This window comes from Plectropomus leopardus, chromosome 4 (genome assembly GCF_008729295.1).
Source record: "Plectropomus leopardus isolate mb chromosome 4, YSFRI_Pleo_2.0, whole genome shotgun sequence".
Taxonomy (NCBI): Eukaryota; Metazoa; Chordata; class Actinopteri; order Perciformes; family Serranidae; genus Plectropomus; species Plectropomus leopardus.
Window position 1 is genome coordinate 29545977 of NC_056466.1, and position 24013 is coordinate 29569989.

Sequence of the window (24013 nt, forward strand, 5' to 3'; positions counted from 1 at the left end):
ACCTAACACAGTCAATCTGATAATACTGTATTTAACCTTTTTTACACCAACAGGTCCATTGTGATATACTGTACCATGCCCAAATCCACAAACCCTACCATTTGCTATAGAGCCCTTTAACAAACACATTATGCTACATCCATGACTGCCTGTTTTCCCTGTTTCATGGGTTCACTTTTTTTTATATCCACATAAGTTTTCATCATTGTGCCTGTGTGATGTGTTACTAAAGTACCAGAGTGCTCAGCAAAGCCTGTAACTGCTTGTGTGTTATTTCCAGTTTCTGTCGTGACCCTTGCTGAGTCAACCGTGCTGAGTGTAATTACCCCTTGAAAAGACACACTCATTCTCACACACTCGCACAATTCTTAATTCACTCACTCGCATCCCAATTCACGGACCATGGGGGTATGGATTTAAATGCATGAAAATCAGCTGCTGACAGTGCTGCCTCCTGTGGTGGTGTGAGTGTGTATACGTGTGTTTGTGTGTGCAGGCTGCAGTCGGAGGCAGAGGGGGAGAGAAGGGGCTCTGGCGGCCCTCCTGCGAAGGGGAGATAAGCGCTGAGCCTGAGCTCTGTCAACCACGCTTTCCTCTGCAGAAGGACACTGCCTGCAAGAACCACCAGAAATAGACCCAAGGTGGCTTCACACACACATACACACACTCGCACAATCCCCTGCGACCGACAGAGCTAGACAGTGCTTGACGTGACATCCACTGACAGAGTGCCTGCTCTGGTTTTGTCTGACCGAGCACAGCAACTCCAGTAAACTGCTGGATGAAGAAGAAATGAGCTTAATCATCTTGATGCTCGCTTAGTAGCCAAACTGAGGCTGCGTCGAGTTGTTTGATGCAAATATTACAATTCGACTGTGACTCAGTTCATCTTGTCTGATAAGCTGTTAAAAGAAAAAAAGGGCTGACTGAAAGAAAACAGAGTGACTGGATTTTGGTATTCACAGTATTCAGCATGTTTTGATCAGTAAAGCACTTTTTGACCTTCTTGTACCTATAATACATGTACAGTACATACCATATGACATGCGTTCACATAGACCCACACACATATACATCTGATAAAGTGTTCCACATTACATTAAGAGTCTTCTTATTAAATACTTTATAATAGAAAATCAACAGATAATGCACCTTTTACAGTAGATTTTTCCACTCCTGGTTTTGAAGTTAGAATCAGTCAGTGATTGGAATCAATAAATAACATTTTATATACTCTGAAACTGGAATGTACATTTTTAAGTGCTTGACTTCTGTTGCATTGTTCATCCAAAAAAGGCTTTTTTCAATTTTTATTTTATTAAAGTCCCATTTTGGGACTCCATTGGGTCACATTTTCCCCTGGCTACTACCTGTTGCAGCTCTCTCTAGTGGCGAGCCAGCAGGACTTTGGGTCACAACTGCAGCCCCTACGACCGCTCGACCTCCAGCGGGAGAGTCAGACTTCCCCGCTGTGCCTCCCTGCCTCTCCTCCGCTGCTTTAGTCTGCTGGTCTTTGCTCTTGGATCCCTCCTGGGAGCCAAGCTTGATTGGCCCAAGGACGTTTTTGGCCACAGTGGTCAGCTGGCTGACGAAGCTCGTCTTGTCGCCAGGGGAGACAGGCCGAGATTTACAGAGGGAAGGACCGCAGAGGGACGGGGTGACGGCTGTTGGTGAGGGAGAGGGGGAAGGCGAGTGCTCCTCCACGACCTCCAGGCGACATTTGTCCTCCCAGTCAAGCGTTCCTCGATAGCAGTTGACGGGCCCGAGTCCCTGCCTCACCTTGCCAAGCGAGAGCGGCTGCCCATGTGGGGGGACGACGGGAGCGAGAACGCGAGCCGGGAGTTTGGGGCTTTTGGAGCCGAAGTCTGGAGTTCTTGAGTCGCTGCTCTCTGCCCCAGTCTTTCTCAGGCTGTCCCCAATCCCTGATGGTTTAAAGGTTTTATTCATGCCCAAAGGAGGTGCTTTCACTGTGGCGTTGATGCTGATGTGTTTATCTGGAGTTGAGCTCTTGGGGAAGGCAGCACCAGGTACGCTAGGCCTACTCTGGCTGTCTGCCTCCTGCTTTGGTTCAGTTCTGCCCCACAGCTCCTCTTTACTGTTAGTTAACACACTTTTGGCGGTCTTGAGGTCTTGCTGTTTTGACATTGAGTTTGTCAGACTCTCTGAGATCTTTTCAGGTCCTTTCTGACCACCTAAGCTTCCTGTTGTTTTGGTAGGGGTGCTAGCAGTTGTGGCTTTAGTGGTTTCTGCACTTAGTCTGGAGGTGTGACCAGCCTGGGAGCTAAACGGCAGCTCACTTGTATGAGGTTTTCTTGTTAAGGATGACTGCGATACTGTTGCTCCAACCCGACTCAATCTCTCCAGGACTGCCCCGGTGTCAGTCTCCCTCTCCTTCTCCCTTTCCCGTCCTCTCTCCCTCTCTTCTCTCTCTCTCCCAGCCAGCAGTGTCTCCCTGCTCAGCGGTGACTCCTGTCTCCCGAGTCTCCTCACAGGCTTTAGGACTCCGGTCTCTGGGGTGGTAGAGGATGAGGGCAGGGGTGGAGGATTAGGTGGCAGATTTTCTCCCTCCGTCTCCAGCAGGCTCTGGAGCCCGAGCTCACAGAGGAAGGCGTCCTTACGGTACTCAGAGTGCTGCACTTCCAGGCTGTGCTTCCTCAGCGGACCCCCCAGCCCTCCCGTAGAGCTGGACTGGGTCAGAGGCGAGCCCAGCTTCTCTGCTGACTGCACCCGTTTGAGAAGAGGCGATCTAGGGGGTTCAGCACTCTTGGGCCTGGGACGAACCACTGGCGGCGAGGAGTGGAGCTTGACGGGAAAGGACTGGGTGGTGTTGGAGCTCCCGACAGTGTGGCCGGGCAATGGCGGAGGTGAAGACTGGGTAGGGGAGGGTGTGTGTGCTAGCGGGGACAGGGGGATGTTACCTGCAGACTTACAACGTGCAGAGCGATACTGGCGGTGGAGTTTAGGGGAGAGGCCGTGCAGCGAGCTGGGCCTCATGTGCTGAGAGGGAGCGGGGGAGTTTGGAGTGCTGGAGGCCGGGGAGCTGCTCTGGGAGGAAGCACCTAAAAGGAAGACAGAGAGCAGAAAAGATCAATCAAGATTTAAAGATTCCCACAGGAAAAGACACACTTTGATTTAAAAGTTAAGAGAACTTGGGCTTTTAAGGCTAGCACAAAATCTTGGCTTTAAAAGCTCACTTTCTTGGCAATACGCTGTGTTTTGGAAAGAAATTTGGATCAAGGCCAATTCCATTTTCTAAAAATATATCTAGCTGTTCTCACTGCAGTTTTTCAAACAAATATTTCTAACATGAGTTTATTTTATGTGCATGTATGTGCATTGTTTATTTCCAGTGTCCTACCCAGGTATGAAGGCTCAGGGGTGGAGCGGTAGCCCTGAGTCGGGGAGCGGGCAGACAAACTGTGAGTCGGGGAGCCAGGAAGACTCTCACTTGATGACAGGGAGCGATTCAAAGAGGACAGGCTGCGGCTGGTGTGCAGCAGATTGGACTGCTTTGTGATCTTACGGAACAAGGAGCTACGCTTCTTACTGCAGGACAGACAGACAAAGAAATGTTAGGAATTAAGATTTGTCTTCTATCCTCACAGTGATGTGCTGCTCCAGCACAGGAGTACATTCAGTGCAAGACTTATTCCTCCGAGAAACACCACAGGAAGTCATTTCTGCCTGTGGACATCGCACTTTTCAACCCCTCCCCACAAGGTGTTAGACACTCTGAGTCAATAGACTCAGGCCTTTGGCCTTATTTTAACCCATCAGCACCTATAAGTCATTATCTTAAGCCATCATTTGTTATCTATATGCAATACTGACATGAAGCCCTTTACATAAGTTATGCAATGATAATTTACCTGCACAATACTATTCATACATAATTCTAACTTACTTTATTCTTGAATGTATATGTAGTATCATGCACATATCTGTACACATTTCATATATCTTACACAACATATTTCCTACTTTTATTTTAGTATTTACATCCATCCATCTCTATCTGTCCATCCATCCATCCATCCATCCATTTTCATATGCTGGGTCGCAGGGCAGCAGGCTGAGCAAAGTACTCAAGACCTCCCTCAGCATGTATACATTGTGTTAAATATTAGCATAATGCACACTTTTTCCTTGCATTTTTCCTTTTTTTATTTCTACTTTATGTAATTTCTTTATACCTAAGCGTGACTGTAATGTGTCTCAATTTCCCCCTGGGTATCGATATATTATTTCTAAATAATTTTGTATAATGAACTTTGTTTTTAACCAAATGAATTTGACTTAAACTGACTACACTACTGGGTTTGTAACTTATACCATTTTTCAAAGCATATGCTCTCTTTTTATGTATTGATTGTTTTGACCAGTCACACTAAGAATCATCTTGCAGAGACAAGGTAATCCATCACAGTGAACCGAAAAGCATAAAACTCTCGATCTATGCAGTTAGAAAATCAAATCCAGCAGAAACGAACATGATAATTAACGCTTGGTTGCTGTGCACCAGCTGAGTCTCAAGTATTATTAAAGTATTAATTTGCAACATCATTTATAATTGAAAAACAATTCCCTATTGTATCGAAAGTAATGGAAACTAATGGCTAATAACCAATTTGGAATACATTAACTCAACCTCAACACTATGATATGCTCAGAAAACAGCTATCAGCATTATAAAGTTTACAGTAATTGTAATTAGAATAGAGTACATATCCTTATGAGCTACAATTTTCAAAAACACTGCCCCATGTAATGGGAATCTCACAAGATAATCAGATAGACTCAAAAAGACAGAGTTATTGAACATTTTGCAGTGTATTTAAGACAGAACAAACAAACTCCTTTACTTTTGTTTTGTAATAATGACACATCATTTCAGACATCACGTTCACTGCAGCGGTGCAGGTGCGTCAGCTCCTACCTGTCCTGGCCGTCCTTGCCCATGGTCCTCTTGTTTCGTCGGGCCATCTTACACTTGTAGCTGGCCTTGCGGGCAGGACCCACTTTAATGGAGGTGTTCTCAAAAGGCGTGGTGGTCACCGTCACCTTGTTTCCACTCTACACAGATCAACAGCATTAAACAATTTCTACATTAATCCTTATAATTATACATTTTCAAACTTATTTGAGCACAGAAAAATGACCAAGTACAAAATAATCCGCAAATTTAATGTGGATTAAAATGGCTAAAGAACTACTAAGCACAGAATTACATGCTGCAAGCTGCAGCACTTTGTTTAGGTACATTTATAACCTTTCCCAGACAACTAAGTGACCTTTTATTGACAAAAATAGAAGTATTACACATAAAAATTGATATTGCCAATGTACAGCACAACTGAGATTTAATAAGCATACTGCTGCCCACCTTGAGAATAAGCTCCACCACTTCAGTGTGGACCAGACCGTGGACAGGCTCCCCGTTGACGTGGGTGATGAGGTCACCGGCACACAAGCCAGCTTCCTGGGCGGGGCCGCCATCCTCCACATGCTGCCCAGAGACAAAGTTCATACCAGGACAAAATCAGTGACAGTACATGTGCAGTATTCAAATCTCAAAGCCTTTTGAAATACTTACAATAATAAATCCTAAACTGAGCCTAAACTTTTTCAGTTCAGATGGCCCACATTTGTGTCATATTAGAGAAAAGCATGAATTATCTTCACTTTATATTGGCTATAAATAGTACTAGTAATGCTTTTTAAAAATTATTATTAAAGCAGCAAGGGGTGAGAAATATGGAACTGGGGAAATTTGAACCCCAAAATAATAACTCAATACCTTTACAGTTTTAGATATCATTGAAATCTCATCCTCTTTTGCTCCTCTTTTTTTGTTTTACTCAGTGATTCCTGTTTAATGCCACCTGAACTTAAAAATAAACAATGAAAGGTCAGAGCACAAGACTTCACTGACTTCAGCTACAGTAAACAATATCTCCAAATGGTACACACAACTCCAATTTTCTTACCCAAACAATGTGATGCACGCTGTAGATATCACTGTCTCCGATGTAGACCCTGATGGCCCTGAGAGTGAAGCCGTACTTCTTTCCAGAGCGATGGATGGTGATGGGAGAGCGCAGCACGCTGACTGCCGGGCAGAAGTCTCTGCTGGGTGAAGAGTCCCGGGACGAGGGGTTGGAGGAGAAGGAGTGGGGAGACATGGGACTGGCCAGTGGAGAGAAGCCGCCGTGCTGCTCCACTGGAGAGAAAAGAGATACTGTATGAGTGTGCTGCAGGATAGTATTTCCTAAAGTATTTCATTCTATTCTTTCCTCTCACCTGATGGTATGATGACAGACAGGGCTGTGGCAGAGGCTGACTTGATGACCTTGTTTCCAGGTCTGGAGTTGCGTTTCTCTCCATCACCAGACAAATGCTGATGGCGTGCCCTGCGGAGGACAAGGTCATTGGTGGCCCGGGCCCCCAGAGGGTCATACAGAGGAGTCATCACATCACGACCGGCTGTTGCAGGACCTGGGGATAATGTGGCGACAGACGTGGTAACTCCCGGTGTATCTCCATGTCTCGGGGATTTATCTGCGAGGATGTGGAGTCAAGTGGAAATTATAGTTATTTAATTTTACAGTAGCAGTCAGAGGTGAAAATAGTAATGGTATGAATTTGTGCAACTGCCCACTGACTCAGCAGCAGTCATCTAATGAGGTACCACAGACTGCTTTCACCTCCTCCACTCTTAATCCCTCTTGCTTTCTCTGTCTGCTTTATTCTTTATCACTTTCCCTGTCGCCATCTCCCTTATTCCCCATTTACCCTCATAACCTTTCACAGCCTCAGAGAACACACCTGCTCCATTGATCTCCTTCAGACTGTTCCTCTGCTCCAGGAGGCTCGGTGAGGGGGCACTTGTTCCATCCAGCGAGGTTCCACGGACCTTGATGGGTGCCTGGCGGGACAGGAAGTCCGGCTCACCATCCTGGGGTGAGGCGAAACGATGTGTGTCCATGAGTGCTGAGAAGCGTCGGCGAGCACCGAGAGGAGGGCTGGCATCCCCCTCCATGTAGAGGGACTCTGAACAAGACAGGCGCTTCCTGCAAGAAAAGAACAAAGAAACACAAACATGTAAAATCATGCAAACAGTGTCTGCTCTGTAAGAACCCATTATCATTATAAATAGCCATGCTAGCAGCTCAGTGTTATGCTAATGTAAGTATACTAACATGCTCACAATGACAATGCTAGGATATTGATGTTGTGTAATGTTTACCATGTAGCATGTTAGCAGCATTTGCTAATTAGCACTAAACAGAAAGTAAAGCAGAAGCCGATGACAATGTTATCAGTTTTTTTCCATGATGATGGTGCAAGATATATACATGTATACATGTATACATGTATAAGAATTAAAATTAAGTCACACTATCAAGCCCATTATCAGCTCCTCAACTGTCAGGCCACTTTTCCTATGTGTTTTTTAAAAACATCTGCGTTCATACAATTACTTTGTGAGAACAATCTTTGTGTACACAGATCTGCAAAAACGACCAAAAATGCTGTAGTATGCTAGTCTGGCTGCTTGCCATGAAAAATGTATGTAAACAATGACTGTGCTTCTGTTTTATGAGGAAGGAAAGAACTTTCACCATATTTGTTAAAGCTCAATGATACAGAGCGTGTGTTCAATGAGTAACACTGTATGTAAAAGTAACTTTTATTAGTTTACGAGAAAAATCCACAGGGTACCTTTAATTAAAGAAATGAATGAATGTAATGAGCTGGAACCAAAAAGTAATCATAGCTGGTGCGATACTGATAATTCACACTTGATATGAGAGAGGAAAAATCTAATATGTCAGGTAAAATATGATGAGCCTATCAAATGTTCTAACCATTATGAATGCAAAATGTATGAATGAATGATTACATCCTGCATATGGATGTAGAGAGATTGAAATCCACACGTATGCCTCCTAAAGATTGAGGTGAAATGGAGTTATAAGAAGTAATGACATTCTGTTTGTGGTGTGTGCTCTCAATCGGAAATGTGTCAGGTAATAATATAGGTTCTGGACTCACAGGTTGTACTGAGCTGCTTTAACGCATGACAAGTATAGCAATACAGCAAAAAAATGTAGGGGAGGGGTTAAAAACTAAAAGCCTCGCAAAAGGTTATGAGAGGTCTCTGTAATTTTCCATTCTATATGAATAATCATTATCCAACAGATGATGAACATCATAGAAGACTAATAACTATCACGGGTACAAATACAGCAGCATTAAACCACCTGCACTTAACAATTACTAGTTATTGCCTTTTTGTGTATCTTAATTGAGAAAAAAATATGTTAAATTTGGGTGAGAAAAGCAGCTACATTTGAATTTTTATCAACAAATCATATAAAAAACTGACACATCATATTGGATTTCTGTGAGTCACATGAACCAGCCATTTCACTTTCCTACTTTCCTAACTTTGCAGAGGTGGGATCTGTTGCCTTTTGTTGACACAAAGTAAGTGTGAACTCTCACACAAAGTTTCTACTTATACAAGTGGTGTCAAAATTGGTGTCAGTCAGATAGAAAGCAAAGTTATTCAGACACACTGGGGTTTGTGACAGCCAGGCTGCTGACAGAGAGAAAAAACCTTCAGGAAAACACCTTCTGAACACCCTCAGTCCTATTTCACCTCATTTCCATACATGCCTCTACAATCCCTCGTTCAATATTTCCCATCACTCACATCTCGGGGGAACCCGTCCTCCAGCTCTTGTCTCTCATGCTGAAGCTGCCCAGGCTCTCTCTCTTGGTCACCTTGTCCTCCCGTGGGCCCTTGTGCTCCCGACGGGACACAGAGGTCGTAGCCTTCTGTTCCAGCTGAGACAGATGCTCCATGCTGCTGTACACCTGCAGGGCGACACAGTCGGATCAATCATTGTTTGGCCCGTTAGCAGTTATTAACAGCTCTGGGAAATTATAGCTGTTGAGTGGGGGTTGCAGCTCTATATTATTACACTGTAATTATTTAGATTTATTGCATTTTTTTCAGATATCTCATATATGCTATGTAGCAGACTAAGATCTGCCTTAAAATAAAATCTCTATATATTGGCCACTTGTTACTATGTATACTTATATGACTGTTCCACTCAGATGAGTTCAGATATATTTAGTGTCCCTTTTGGGGCAAGGTTGTGCAATAAACATAAAACTGACAAATCATCACTCTCAGTTATGCCTTGTTCAAACTGCTACATTTCTTTATTGTTTGTGTGTTATTTGTTCTGCCTTCATATATGTAAGACATCCATGGCTCTCTTAAAGGCACTATAAAAATATAAGTTATTAGTATAATTATTAACACCTAGCCTTAAAACACAAAGAACACGGACCTATGAGACAGGCATAACCAGCCAGTGTATTCTCATAGAACAGGTCTTATGATATCCTAGGAAAATGCATATACAAATGTTTGTATGATACAAAAATTAGAGCCACATGAATGACGTCACCTCCTTAACGCACAATCCCGTAATTAACATACAGTGAAGGAGGTTAGGTTTAGGTAAGAAAACACACTGTGGTTAGGTTTAGGAAAAGAAACATGGCGATGATGTGCCCTTTAACAACTTAAAGTGTACTCAAAGTTCAAACAGTCTACAGGGGAAAATCTGGATTTTTGCAAGGAGGTATAACTGCACCTGGAGCAGCTACGTGACCTGCCTGTACACTCGCTACAGGACTTGCCCACCATACTGACACGTCAGTGTCCAATCAGCCCCCTTTGCTCCTTGGCCAAGAAGTGGAAGTCCTGGTTAAAGTTTGCGATCAGCTTGCTATTAAGTATTACATTAAAATCATACATTTTAATGTAATACAGTTAAGGTTAGGTCAAGGGTAATGGGAAGGCTACATCTCATTACTTATGAAGTGAATCACACCTTCATGTATTATAAATTAGAAAGTGGATTAGTGCTACATTTAGTGTCATGATTATTTAACCTTATGCAGACTTTCAAAATACACGGGATATGCATGAATTTGAGTGCACTCCTTTTAGTAGTTAGTTTGTGAGAACAGCCTGAAAGGGTGCACCACCCCATACAATACCAATATGCCACAGTATATTGAATCGTAACCCCTACATTGTGATATATCGTATCACCCGGTTCTTGCCAAGACAGAGTCCTATTAGAATTTTTATATTCTAATTCTTTTTTTTCTCTACCTGTGGGATTTATGTCATGATTTTTAAAGGGGAACTTTTACACATCAAATCTTTTTGCAGGTCTTGGGAACACTACATATGTGTAAAAGTTGTATAAAGCTTTTTGTGAAATGTAGAAGCTGAAACCTGCAAATGTCTGCCCATTTTGCCTAAAAAGTGATTCATTTTTTATCATCAACTAATTGATTATTCAGCTACTCATTGCAGCTTTACATTCATGAACTCCAATGAATCAAATACATGTGTACACTACAGACCTCATTTTGAGTGTGTATTCAGAAGTCTTTGTTCACCTGCTTTCCTCGAGCAGGGCCACTCAACAGCTCTTGACCGTTACTTCAAACGCACCATAAATTTAATTGAAATTTAGCCCCTTGGTGAGGCACTTTCAATTTTCTGAAGAGCTCCTTCACGATCCCACAACCCAAGCATGAGAGGTCGGCCCAGGTGAAAGACAGAGGGACGGCAAATGGAAAGACAGAGAAAGCGAGACAGAATGGAAGTGGGAGAGAGTGGAACAAGAGAGAGAAAAATAAAGACAGCATGAGGTGAGAAAATCCTGCCCGAGAGAGAAAGTGTGATAGGAAGAACACGTTGGCACACAGCGAGAGACACACAGATCAGAATTTAAAGAGATTTGGCCGTGGAAAGAGTGGATGAGAATAAAAAGGATGAAAGACTGTCTGGGTCATTATACACACATCTGTAGTGCAAGGCCTTGAGATTAAAGGTGCCGAGTGGCTTAAAATAGAAACTAGAGACTGAAGGAATGGTGTAACAGTTACAGCAGCGCAGTAAAAACTCCAGGTATGAGACCTGAATCCAGCCTTGTGGTGCTGCTCTCTGTACAGTAAGACCTCATTTCATCTGTCAAAAATTCTTTTCTCCCTCCTCACATAAACCTGTCAAATAATCTCAAGTGTCGAGTGATAAAAATATTACAGGTTGACACGGAGAGCAAAAAAAGGAAAACAGTCCAATGACAGAGGGAGATGAGAGCAGTGAGAATAGCAGCGAGACTAACCTTGCTGAAGCGAGGAGAGCAGGAGGAGAACTGTCTGATCTCCACCGGCTCGTCGTCATTGGTGTCATCCTCGTCATACGTATTGATGTGATGATACCGATCGGAGCGCGCTGGCAGGGGACAGAGAGGGAGAGGAGATGAAATATATGAGCTGTCAGTTTAACATGAAAAGTGTATTTCCGAGTGGAACGGTGACGGAAAATTATTGTACAACCCATAAAGCTAATGTTGATGTCACTGCCATACTTTACTGACACATAATTCCAGGGGAACGTACTGTCAAAGTAGCTGGTGTCCTCCTCTGACTCCAGGTGGGGGATGAACTCTGCCTTCTGCCTCAGCAAACTGTTCCAGTCCAGCTCAGTGAAGAACGAGTGCTGCTTCACCTCAAACGCTCCGCCTGGTGGCACAAACAACACAACCGCTCAGCCCGAGATTCAGCATGAGTGGACATCAAAATTTTATATGAAAGCTGCCTTTCATAATCACAAACCCAAGAAACAAAATGTATCAGTACACTGAGTTTTCCTTTAGCTCTGCGGAGTGTTTTAGCATCTTTCAACTAACTGTTTAGGTTTTCCAGCACACCATGTAGCTGCTTTGCATCACATTCACTCCCTAAAGTCTACATTAACCTTTTGAATCGTAGAGGGACATGACTTTTTATTGTGCTGCTTTCAGATGCCTATCACAAGAATTAAAACCTTTGAACCTTGAGCAAATTGGTGCTTTGAAAAACATGGGGAAAAGGAATTTGTCAAATTAGCAAGAATTGTTCCACAAATTGCATGAAAATGGTGGATTTAGAAAATTATTTTACTTTTTTTTTCTTTAAAAAGTAAAACTATATTTCTAATTATCAGAATTGCATATTTATTTATTTATTTTTTACTTGTTTTTTTGGGTCATTTCTTCCTTCACTTATCACTGACCTCTTCACAGATTTTTTCAAATTGTTTTTAAAAAGGCTGGGAAAACTATATTTATTGTTATCATTACAAAATTATTAGAATTTTAAGCACTTTTCCCAGCAATTTCTGTTTTTTTTTTTATTAATTGATTAATAAATTAAATTAATTTTAAGGCAGTTGTCTTGTTTTTTTCTTTTTTTGCCAATTTTAATTTCAAATTTTCAGTTATTTTCTTCTCTTGCTGCTCACTGCCCTGTGTTTTTGAAAGAAATCAAGACAATTTGTTCAGGTTTCAAAGGGTTAATAGCACTATGCATTCCTGACATTGGTCTGACATCAAGTGAATGCTAATGTTGGTACCTGTACCCAACCTCACAAGCGGGTTGGTCTGTAGCAGGGCAGAAATGAGAGCCTGGGCATCTGCAGGCAACGCCTCGTCACCATCTGGCCAAACGATGTCGTCTAAGAGAGACAAAAAGAGAGAGCAAAAGGTCAGCGTAACAAGGAAGAGAGAAATTGCTTCTTTTTTAAGTAGTTTAACAAATCAAAGCTAGTCCAGGGGTGCTCAAAGTTTGAATGATTCAGTGCCAATTTAGAGCCAAAATATAAAGCAGATTGCTTTATCCATTTTTCCCGAACCTCCTTTTCTCCTCAACCATACAGCATTTTTCTGGGATGGCATTTCCATCTCACTCCTACTTTAAACTGCTGAGTGATCCACTGCTCATTTTAGCAAGCAGCTCTAGCACTGATAACCAAACATAATTCTTGTGTCACTCCCGAGGTACATAACTTGTTGTCACGCAACCCTGAGCTTTCTAAAAGTCGCCATCTTTAATCTGACGAATGACTGTTAGGTGGGCACAGTCTGACGTAGTAGCCAAGTGGTGTACTAACTATCAGATATTCAAAGTAAAAGCCTTAAAATGGGCCACTGGTGATCAAAATACAATGCATGCATTTCATTTTATGTTTGAGGGCCGCACTAATGTCTCTCAGATTCACCACTGAGCCACTGGCCACACTTAGAGTAATTACACTGCAAAAACTGCCGATCTAACCAAGTGTAATAATCTTATATTTAGATTAAAAAATCTAGTTAGTCTTGTTTTAAGTATAAATGGATTATCTAGTGCTGACTAGGAAAGATCATTTGACTTAATTCAAGTAAATTTCACTTGCCTGGTCTTGTTAATCATCTTTGTCTTTTTCTGAGTTATTTTTAACTAGATACAGGAGACAAGTCTGGAAACATCCACTTCAGGTCTATAGAAACCTTATTTTAAGCACTAGTATGTCCAACTAGGCTTAAATAAATTGCTTGAAATTAGTGTTTTTGATCTTATTTCAAGATTTTATGGGCTATAATGAGAGTCACACAGTTTTACTGGTTTTAAGACATCTTAACAAGCAAAATTTGCTGACTGCACTGGCAGCCAAATGTGCTTCTTTTAAGTGCAAGTATGCTTAAATCTAGGGTGTTTGGCCTTAAATTTGACAGGCCATCTTTGCAGTGTATGGGGTCATCTAATTGCCTGTAATACCTGCATGTCACTGGGGGAAAAAAAACAAAAATTACACATAGAAGAAAACCATACTATTTGGAGCAGTGTCAAAAATCTAAAGGATTAAAATTTCATTCTTGAGATTCATGGTATTGGATAAAAATGCTAACACTTAACTGATTCTTTGAGCACACACAATTTGATTTCCAAACATTGTGGTTGTCTTAAAATAGTGCAGTACTTTTACTATGACCCACTTATTATAAGGAAAGACAGTAACCCATAAACCCATCTGAATGAAAACATTCTCTTTTGTGGTGCTAAAAATGTGCAGTTAAGTTATTATTTTCTCACCTGTGATGACCTGTCCAAACAGCTCCTCCGGGGTGTCTCCAAAGAAAGGCACACAGCCCACCAGGAACTCATAGAGGATGATGCCCATGGCCCACCAATCCACCGGTTTTCCGTATCCCTGACGGAGAATCACCTCTGGAGCGATGTACTCTGGAGTACCACACACCTGAGAGACAGAGATGAAATGGAAACAAGAGAAGAGAAGAGAAGAGAGGAATGGAGAGAGGTGAAAGATTGGGTGGAGGTGCTGAACCCAAGAAAGTTGCTGGAACCCAAGAAACTTTATCACTTTATGTGATGTCATCCAACCTGAGGAAAAGGTAACGTCTGCACACTTACTCCATGCCACGCAAGTTTATTCAAGACAACGTCTTGTTCCTATTTGGATCTCCGTCAGGTCAAAATGTTTGAAAAGATGAAACCACACCTATATTTATACATAATTCACACCAACTGGCTGACGAGCTCTATGGTGGCACCCAGAGGTTTGAATAAAGAATATAAAAATATAAAAAAGTTCGATTAGCTGGTTAAAAAATTGTTGTCTACTCATTTTCCCACCAATGTAAAACTGAAAATCTATGAATATGCAAACATTTTTTTTTTCAAAAGCATAACTATTAAACACAAGATGTTTCCTACTTCAGTGAAAAGACTGTTCTTAGGTCAAACATCTAAGTGAAGTATCAATGAGAAAAACACACTTTTGGGAGGCAGGGGACTTTAAACATCACTTTATCCAAATCACAAGAAAATATCGTTTCCTCTTTACCCATGGTGGTATCTATCCATTCAAATAGTTCTGTTTTGTTGTTGTTTTTTTTGCTGAGAATTCTGCTACAGGGTCAAAACAATGAAGCTAAGAGGAGTTGCACCTTTCCAGATGAAGATACAGCTCAATGACCCAATTATTTCGGCTGATCAAAAACATCTGTTGACTTTTCAAGTAACTGAAAACTTGTTTCTTGAAAGACACACTACTGTTGATTTATTCAAAGTCTTTTTTTTTAAATTAGCACCAAAAATATCACGATAAAACTGGATAAAACTGTTTTTGATTTTTTATTTTGTTTTAATATTTTTTTCAGTTGTTTATACTTGCATTGAACTTGCAATAAACTAATTTTATTGCAATAACTAATTTGCAATTATGTTGTTTTATATGAGTATGATAATTCACCTGTAAAAATAACTAAAATAATTTGTTTTATTTATGCTCTTATGTCTGTTTTATTTTATATATTCATTTTTATTTCTTATGACCTCTCAATACCTGTATTTAAAATGCTTCTTCCAATTTAACTGTATGTTTCACTCTGAAAACCCCAATAAAAAAGGTGCAGTTGAATAAATAATACTGACATAATTTGCATGGCAAAGTCCTACTTGTGGTAAGTGTTTTTTTTTTCTCCCTTTTTTATAATTTGGACAAACCCACCCGTTAATACTATAGAGGCAGTGACATGGAAACCATTCATTGCTCTCCTTTGCTCCACACTGATGACACCTTCACGTTCTTGCAATCATAAACATACATATATATTTATACGTCATGATTTGCTGCTCAGGAGATTTGAGATTGAATATAAAATGTATGCACTTGTGTTGGTGTGTGAGTGGTTACACGTGTGCGTGCTGTCTCATACAAAAGAGGCATCCTTAATGAGTCAATGAGAAACACTCTCCTAATCAGAATCTCCACTAGAGACATGGAAAGCAAAACCCTGGTCTGTTTCATCAGCAGATGCGAGCTGATTAGTGGCAGACAAACAGATGCCTGCTTCCACCCGGAGGAGCTGACTGATCTGACTGATTATGACCGCTTTCATTCAGACCATAAACAATACCTGTAATTGCTAAAAACGGGATTGTGATGGAGATGGAGATCATTAATGATTCACTAATTCAGACTGCAGAGGAAGTATTGTAATGCAAAGTCGTCATTCGGAAGTTATTGATTTAGCCAGATGACTTGGCAGGTTGGCTGGAGAAGAGGATTCTGTGAATGCCAGTCGCCTGTTCATCCACCAAACATCCCGTCTTAGAATTACACTAACAAACCTCATTCATACACTAATCAGTCTCTAATTAAATGTGTCTGTCTGCAGCCTTTCTGCTGCATCCTATATTACAAGCTGCTACTCAGTCACAGGTGCCGTACCTGCTTATCCAGGAACTCTCTGGCATCTTTTTCAATGTGTCCCTCATACAGGTTGGTGGTGAGGCTCATCAGACCCATCTTCGACAAACCAAAGTCTGTGAGCTTGATGTGTCCCATGGAGGTGATCAGAAGACTATTTGGAGAGAGAAAACAGGCATTCAATTTTGGCACATTGCAATAAAAGCTACATATAGGTGAGCATGTGGTTATTTTGAAAGCTATGTCACGGTCACAGGCTGTTAGTAATTGTTTTTGAGGGCAGGTCTCTGTAACACGCCAGGGAGAGAGTGCTTCAGTGGAGATACAGACACATGAGACTGAATGCAAAGAAAAAACTTTTCATCAAGACTGAGATGGAAACCACATCTAGATTTTACAGCAAGAAGGCAGCTTGAGGTACTACTGGTTGATAACGTGTGTTATAGTGCATTTGACGTTTATGGCTGTGTAGGTTATTGTTTTGAAAATGAAAATGAAAATGAACTGAAACTCAAACCGAGCACACCTGAGGCAGTAGGTGAGGCCCCAGATATGAGGCATTTAGATAGATGTGGCCTTTTAGTAGCTGTAACCATAAGGCTAAATGTGTAATATTTAATTGATTTTTGGTCACTTGGGTCAGCAGAATTACCTTAATACATCATCAATGACATTTTATCACCCCTTACTTACACCGATGGACTTGTTAGCACACAGTTGCATATTTACACATCCCGCGGTTACGGAGCAACATTATCACTCAATTAGAGTTGTGGTTCTGGCCATCTGATGAATCCAATGAGTCCAATATTCACTCTGCTTTTAGCTCTGTGTTGGTCTGCAACACACAGCTCCCCGTTAACTTTGCTGTTTGGTGCTGCGCAGGTAGAGTGAAGTGGCAAGTGAAAACAATGCTTATCAAAGAGGTGAAACTGAATTAAAGCAATAATGTTGCTAGCTGTAAAACCAAAAATAATGAGCTGAAAGATGCTGAAAGCACCACAGAACTGAAAGGAGCTGACAACGCTTTGAGTTTGTCACTACAAGCCGCCCTGTTCACATCACACGATCCAGCATTACAATGAAAAATATATTTATCAATGCAGCTGTAAACACTCACTTGTCAGGTTTGAGGTCTCTGTGAACAATGCCGTAGTTGTGCAGGTATTCCAGCGCTAAAACCGTCTCGGCAAAGTACATCCTTGCCAGCTCCACAGGCAGAGCTCCAATGTTCTTCAACAAAGTGGCACAGTCACCACCTGAGAACACAGAAACGCCCCAGGTTATAGTATTTGTGTGAGTGGATTTATTTATATTATAGTTTGTGCAGGAGAGACCTTGCTAGAGAAATGAATGAAAATAAATCATTCATAAAAATGGTGCAGAAGCCAGGAAAGTCTGCAGGATGACGTAATTTGATCATCCCTTGATGCAGCAGAACAGCATCATAATATGTGTTTTATAACAAAAATATTCTATATCTGTGGTGTATGTGTTCTTATAAATGGGTATGAACATCTTTTTTTAATGTTTCCATTCCTTTTTTGGCTTGTAACCCACCTTTGCATTCCCTAAAGCACGTTTGGCAGTGTCATCCCACATGAGTCACTCTCGACCACCCTTCATGCCTCAGTGTGTCTCTGCGCTAAGAGATAGCATGAGAGCTGCTGCAGCCGGAGCCGGGATGCTGTCCTGAATCTACTGACCTTGCGTGACTTTCGTGGTCGAAAATCATTGTGATAGTGAAATAAGAGTCACATCATCTCTATCGAATTACTTTCATTTTTCTGTATCTGAGCAGAGAAAACCCTCATTTTTTATTCAAGTGTTAGTGGCTGACACTTTTATCTGGGATTAAGCTGAATAAGCTTACACTTTAAAGAGACGATTCAACCCCAAAATCAAAAACACATATTTTAGCTCTTACATGTAGTGCTATTATCAATCTAGGTTGTTTTAGTGTGAGTTGCAAAGTGGTGGAAATATAAGCCGTGGAGATGTCTGCCTTCTCTTCATGATAATGGAACAAAATGGCACTCGACTTGTGATGCTCAAAGCGACAAATAATAAATTTTAAAAACTGAGCAGCAATGTCTCTTTCCAAAAATTATGACCCAGTTACTCAAGATAATCCACAGACCTTGTTGTGAGCAATTTGATGTAGGAACTACGTGCAGAAGGAAGCGTGCATCTACTCGTGGACGAGAACTTTATGCTGGTGACAACGAAAGACACTGACAGCGTCCTTCTCTGCTGAGCTGTAATGTTAGCTAGCTCAGCAGTGCTTGGTGAGCTAGCAGTATCTATGAGAAGATGCACGCTTCCCCCTGTGCAATGATATGGATGGTGGGTGTAGTTTGGAAGAGAGAAAATAGTTCTTATGTGAAACTGCTCAGAAAAAGGTTTGGATTATTTTGCATAACCAGGTCATGATTTCGAGAAATAATCCAAAGTATTTTTTCTTGCTTTGAGCACCACACGCTAAGTGCCATCTATTTCCATTGCATTCAAGAGAAAGCAGACATCTCTAACACCTCTACACTTGGCAACTCACACCAAAACAATCTAGATTGATGAATAACACCACAGGTGAGAGGGAAATGTGTATTTGTGATTTTGGGGATGAACTGTCTCTTTAAGGTCACCATTACGAAAGCAAAACGTAGTTAAAACTGGTTAAGTCAGGGCCACGACACCCAGACAAAAGCTTTAATTAATTAAAAATAGATTTATTCATAGAAGCTTGTGAAGAGCAAGGTCAGGGAATAGGTCAGGGAGAAAAGACTGAAAAATGTTATTTTACAACCCAGATAGAAACCTGATCGAACACTTCCTGGGATGCCTGACAAAAACAAGGAAGGGCAAACAGAACGAGAGAGTCACCCATTCAGAGTGGTCTCATAAATCACAGACATCTTTATGTCCTCCCTCTGTGTAATTAAAGTCTGCGGCCAAACAAAACCCGACTCCCTTACCCTCGACATATTCCATGACCATGCAAAGATGTCTTCGCGTTTCAAAGGAACAGAACATGGAGACGACGAACGGGTTCTCTGCAAAGGTGAGGATGTCTCGCTCTACGAACGCCTGCTGGATCTGATTTCTCAGGATCAGATTCTGCTTGTTGATCTTCTTCATGGCAAAACGCTGACGCGTCTCCCTATGGCGCACCAGGTAGACAGCACTGGAGAGAAGGTGAGACAGAAGAGACAAGAGAAAAATCGAAAGGGTGCCAAGATGAAGTATGGAGGAAAGACAGCAGGGTAAGACACTGCTGAGACCATTATGGATTGCAATACATGAAAAGATCTAAAAATAGAGAGGATATTCCATCTGCTTTTAGACATGAAGGTCATCCAGTGTGGCTGAGTGGATATTAAGACTTAAAAACCTCTGGCACAAAATGTCAAGCCCCACTACAGTAACCTTTGAGCTTCTTTAATCCTGAACTGAATTTATGAAGCCTACCTCAGAAGTCCTTTTTCTTTACATGGGCAGATCATGAAAGCTCCTTTTTGCTCTACCCAGGCAAGCTTTAGATAAACTGAAAATCTTTTAAATGCAGCAATGCGCATACTGATAAAGACCAAGAGGAGACCATGAAATCCCAAAATGACTGTTTGTTAGCTGTAGAGTATATTTTAAGTTTATGTATTTGTTTACCAATGCCTTAATACGTGTCAGAAAATGTCTTTAAAAAGTATTTTAAAAAGGTTTCCCCTTAAAGGGACAGTTCACATGTAACTCAGAAATTCATAGTATTCCTCTTACCTGTAATAGTGTTCATCGGTTGCCATGTTATGGAGATATCAGCGGTAAAGATGTCTGCCTTCTCTCCAGTATAATGGAACTAGATGGCACTCGGCTTGTGGTGCTCAAAGCACGAAAATTTGCATTTGGGAAAACTCAACAGCAATGTCTCTTTCCAGAAATCATGACCTGGTTACTCAAGAAAATCCACAGACCTTCCTGTGAGCTGTTTCATATAGGAACTATTTTCTTTTCACCAAACTACACCCACCAACGACGTCACTGTGCAGAAGGAGCCGTACATCTACTGCTAGCTCACCCAGCACCACTGAGCAAGGACACATTTTGTATTGCATGCTGTTACAAGCACAAGCCTCTCGTCCATGAGGAGATGCACACTTCCTTCTGAGTGATGAAACGCTTGACAGGTACAGTTCGACAGAAAGAAAATAGTTCCTACAAGAAACTGCTCACAACAAGTTCTGTGGCTTATCTTGAGTAATCAGGTCATGATTTCTAGAAAGAGACATTGCTGTTGAGTTTTAAAAAAATATTTTTTGGCGCTTTGAGCACCACAAGCTGAGTGCCATCTGGTTCCATTATACTGGAGAGAAGTCAGTTTAATCAGCTTTTATCTCCAACACCCAACAACTCTCACTTAAACAATTTGGGCAGTAAATAGCCCAATACGTTCGAGTAAAAAATATGCATTTTGATTTTAGGCGTGAACTATCCCTTTAAAATCTCTGGATGTTGGTGCTTTAGTTATTTACTTCGCAAGAATGTCGGATTGTAAAACTGCTTTTAGTGTCTTTATTGAATGGACTTTTAGGGTTTTTTTTTTGCTGTGTCATGCCAAATATATGATTCGTCCCACATGGGATAATAAGACACCGACTGTAGGGACCGTCTTGCTTTTGGAGCCATTTCCAAGTGCCTACTTCAGGAACTGCAGATTTTGGCACTTCCACATTGGTTTAATTTTTTGGCCCTGGAGGTTGCTGTTTGTAAATAACCAACTGTTGATCAAGACAAGACTAAGATTTAGTTGGAGTTTAGTTTGATGCTGCTATACTGTATGGATGTACTGCAGCAGCCTGCCACTCATGATAGCTATCAAACCACTTTTCATCTTTTTCCTGTTTTTCATCTTATATGAGAGCGATTCTTTTCCCCAAAACGGGGCGTAGACTTGGCGATTGGCACTTGATGATGAGGTACTGGTATGGTCTATGAGAGGTCAATAAGGTTTGAATTCATTGCTTACCCATAAGCTCCATTACTGATCAGTTTGATGCTCTGAAAATCTTCTTCACTCGGCGGCTTGATGGCTTTCCCTTTTCCCTGGTGACACATTTAAAATGGAAACTCAAATCAACACAGTTTAAATGTAACATTCAAATGGTAAAATGACTTTGTTTCTCTGATGATGATTTAGATTTGTGGGTTTAAATGCTGGCATATATGTGCACTCATACTGTGTGTGAATACATGTGAGCACAGATCCGACTTTATTTGTTCATCACCTCTGCTGAGTCGTCGGTCTCCGGAGTATGTGGACCCTCACTGTCGTAGCTGTCGAGGCTCACAATTTCTGTTAAGAAACAACTTAGTTAACAAGCAAGCCCGGTGTTGAAAAATAAAGAGAAGAAAGACATTTTTCATGCCAAAACACCAGGCCTCCCACACTGCTGTGAGCAGATAAAACAATTGCAGCTGCTCAGACGTCTTAAACAAAACAGCTATTCATTTTTTTAGAAAAACAGATGAAGGACCAAACGTGTCAGATCACAAAAAGAAAAACATGAGAGTTAAAATAGCTTCTCCCTATTAATTTGTCTTGTCTCCTTCAGCGCTCCCTCCCCCTCACTTTGTACCTTCTCCTTCGTCGAGCAGCACTGGCAGCTAATTTTCAGTGTTCTTCCACTCTCTTTCGTGACAGCTGCTAGAATACACTGATTATTGTACTATTTTGTTCAAGCAGGGAAATAATTGACAAATAATTAACTTTGCAACGCGTTTACAAAGTCGCTCTGTAGATATTAACTTTGTGTAAAATAAAAGTCACTGAGCTGACAATTCTGTTGGTTTCTTTTTTGACACTGAAAACGACCATCAACAGTCTCTATGAGGAGTCGAGAAAAGAAATGTGAGTGCAAAAGGGTGCGAGCAGCTTCATGGGTGTGCATGTGTGACTATGCATGACAATAGGTGCAAAGGAAAGTGCAAGATCAGGATATCAGGTAGCACACTGCAGAGATGAGCTAAGAAAGACTGACAAAATATTTTTTGATGAATTCTGAAATAAAATGGTTGAGGTTTTCTGTGAAAAGTCACCGCGGGCAATTTAACCCATGAGCTAATGAACTCCTAATGGATGAGACCGGCAGCGGCTGAGCGGATGTGAATTAGGACTGTGAGTTTGGGGACAGAGTTTGAGCCGTGATGATTAATGAAAGACATTGACGCCATCATTGCACCACCAGCCATTAACCCTGTAATAACAGAACAAACTGGCTTGCTGTCAGTCAAACAACAGGGGAAGAAGAAACAAATTATTGGACAGGATTATTATAAAATTATCAAAAAAAACCCAAAATAAAATAAGGAAAAAATGCTAAGAAATGATTATTATAAATATTATATATGTAAAATTATTTTTCCAGCACAAAAACAGATTCACATAAATATTTTACATTTTTCATCAATTTCTTTCTTTCTTTTCTTATTTTCAGGTTATTTACTTACATTTTTTTTTACTATTTTTTTACTTACTTTTTGAGTCGTGTTTTGTTAAGTTGCTCTGTGCCTTCACCCCATGTTTTTGAGAGAATTCAAACCAGTTTGCTTTGGCTTCCAGGGGTTAACAGTGCAAATGGCAAAATTTACACATTAGTTTCTGTGCACAGACTCCTGTTAAAGCAGCAGGAAAGATTTATTTTCTTTCTCTCTCTCTTACCCTCCAGTGGGTCTCTGGTCAGCCCCAACTGGCTGATGATGTATCGAGGGATGTCCGCCTTCATCAGTTGTCCCTCCTTGGCGTGGTCCTCCGCTGCCTCCAGCAGGTGGTAAAACTCTTCAGGATTGAACTCCTAATATTAAAGGGAAAATACATTTCAGTACTAAAGGCAGCGACAATATAAATGCCCCTTAAAGCGTAAACTGCCACCACTGAAGATCTCCCATCAGCTGCACAGGTACTCCAATAGAAGCTAAAGTTAATAATGAACAACACAATTTAGTGTGTTCAGCCCGGCTAAATGATCACAGCACATTTGGCAGTATCAAATATCTTCAAGTCCGGTGAGTTTTAACACCTTCGGATAGGTTTGAAGAGCAGTGCGGGGGCCATGTCATCTCTATAAGTGAATTCACAAAAATCTAATCAGCTCCTGTCAACACCAGATAATTGCCACTTGAATATCAACACTTGCCACAACTGAAGTGCTTGACGTGTGAGACTGCGAAACAAAAACCTTTGTCCTGTCCCTTGCAATATTTCATTAATCCTCAAACAAATGTTCATATAAGATCAAGAAAAGACACAAGAGTGCATGATTTTAAACAACTGCACTGATGAAAATGACTGCTAGCTTGTCAGTAACTCATCATGATATAAAATCATAATGATGTGGGTGATTCTGTGAGTCAACTATCTAATATATCTTGATATATTTTGTAACTGAAGGAGAAAAATATGGCCCTAAAATTATTATTATTATTACATTTATTTTTATTTAGGGCTGACACTAATTATTAAATCTATTGTCTATTAATCTGGATTATTTTGTTGATTAACTGACTAACTTTCGGGCTAAAAGATGTCAGGAATATCACATTATGGTTTCCATGATTCCAAGGTGGCCTTTTACACTTCACAAACAATCCTGAGTGCCTGGACCTGGATCCTTTACACCGCTGTTTTTGAGTTATAAGTTTCTGCCTTTTTAAGCATATACAACTGTTGTGGAAAAAATATTTAATATGAAAGTATCTGACTGTCATCTTGTAAAATATTAGTAATTGTATGAATGTATGATCATTAATAGTAATGGTTAAGGTATTTTCAGTGGATGAAATAATTGATACTAATGAGAAAAATATCACTTGCACTCTCTAAAATGT

General features: G+C 40.9%; 1 protein-coding gene across 1 annotated transcript in view; it reads right to left on the minus strand.

The window, feature by feature from the left end:
* Nucleotides 1-1294: 1294 nt before the first annotated feature.
* mast1a (microtubule associated serine/threonine kinase 1a) overlaps nucleotides 1295-24013 on the minus strand; it is a 79229-nt gene continuing 56510 nt past the window's right edge. The window contains exons 10-27 of the mRNA XM_042485278.1: nucleotides 22848-22980; nucleotides 21415-21482; nucleotides 21156-21232; nucleotides 19114-19322; nucleotides 17259-17397; nucleotides 16160-16292; nucleotides 13999-14164; nucleotides 12500-12601; nucleotides 11506-11628; nucleotides 11229-11338; nucleotides 8720-8883; nucleotides 6826-7070; nucleotides 6301-6558; nucleotides 5988-6220; nucleotides 5384-5506; nucleotides 4937-5073; nucleotides 3359-3546; nucleotides 1295-3059 (exon numbers count right to left, since the gene is read on the minus strand). Of these exons, the coding sequence (XP_042341212.1) occupies nucleotides 1348-3059; nucleotides 3359-3546; nucleotides 4937-5073; nucleotides 5384-5506; nucleotides 5988-6220; nucleotides 6301-6558; nucleotides 6826-7070; nucleotides 8720-8883; nucleotides 11229-11338; nucleotides 11506-11628; nucleotides 12500-12601; nucleotides 13999-14164; nucleotides 16160-16292; nucleotides 17259-17397; nucleotides 19114-19322; nucleotides 21156-21232; nucleotides 21415-21482; nucleotides 22848-22980 (4320 nt within the window). The 3' untranslated portion in view covers nucleotides 1295-1347. The remainder of the gene's footprint in view (nucleotides 3060-3358; nucleotides 3547-4936; nucleotides 5074-5383; nucleotides 5507-5987; nucleotides 6221-6300; nucleotides 6559-6825; nucleotides 7071-8719; nucleotides 8884-11228; nucleotides 11339-11505; nucleotides 11629-12499; nucleotides 12602-13998; nucleotides 14165-16159; nucleotides 16293-17258; nucleotides 17398-19113; nucleotides 19323-21155; nucleotides 21233-21414; nucleotides 21483-22847; nucleotides 22981-24013) is intronic.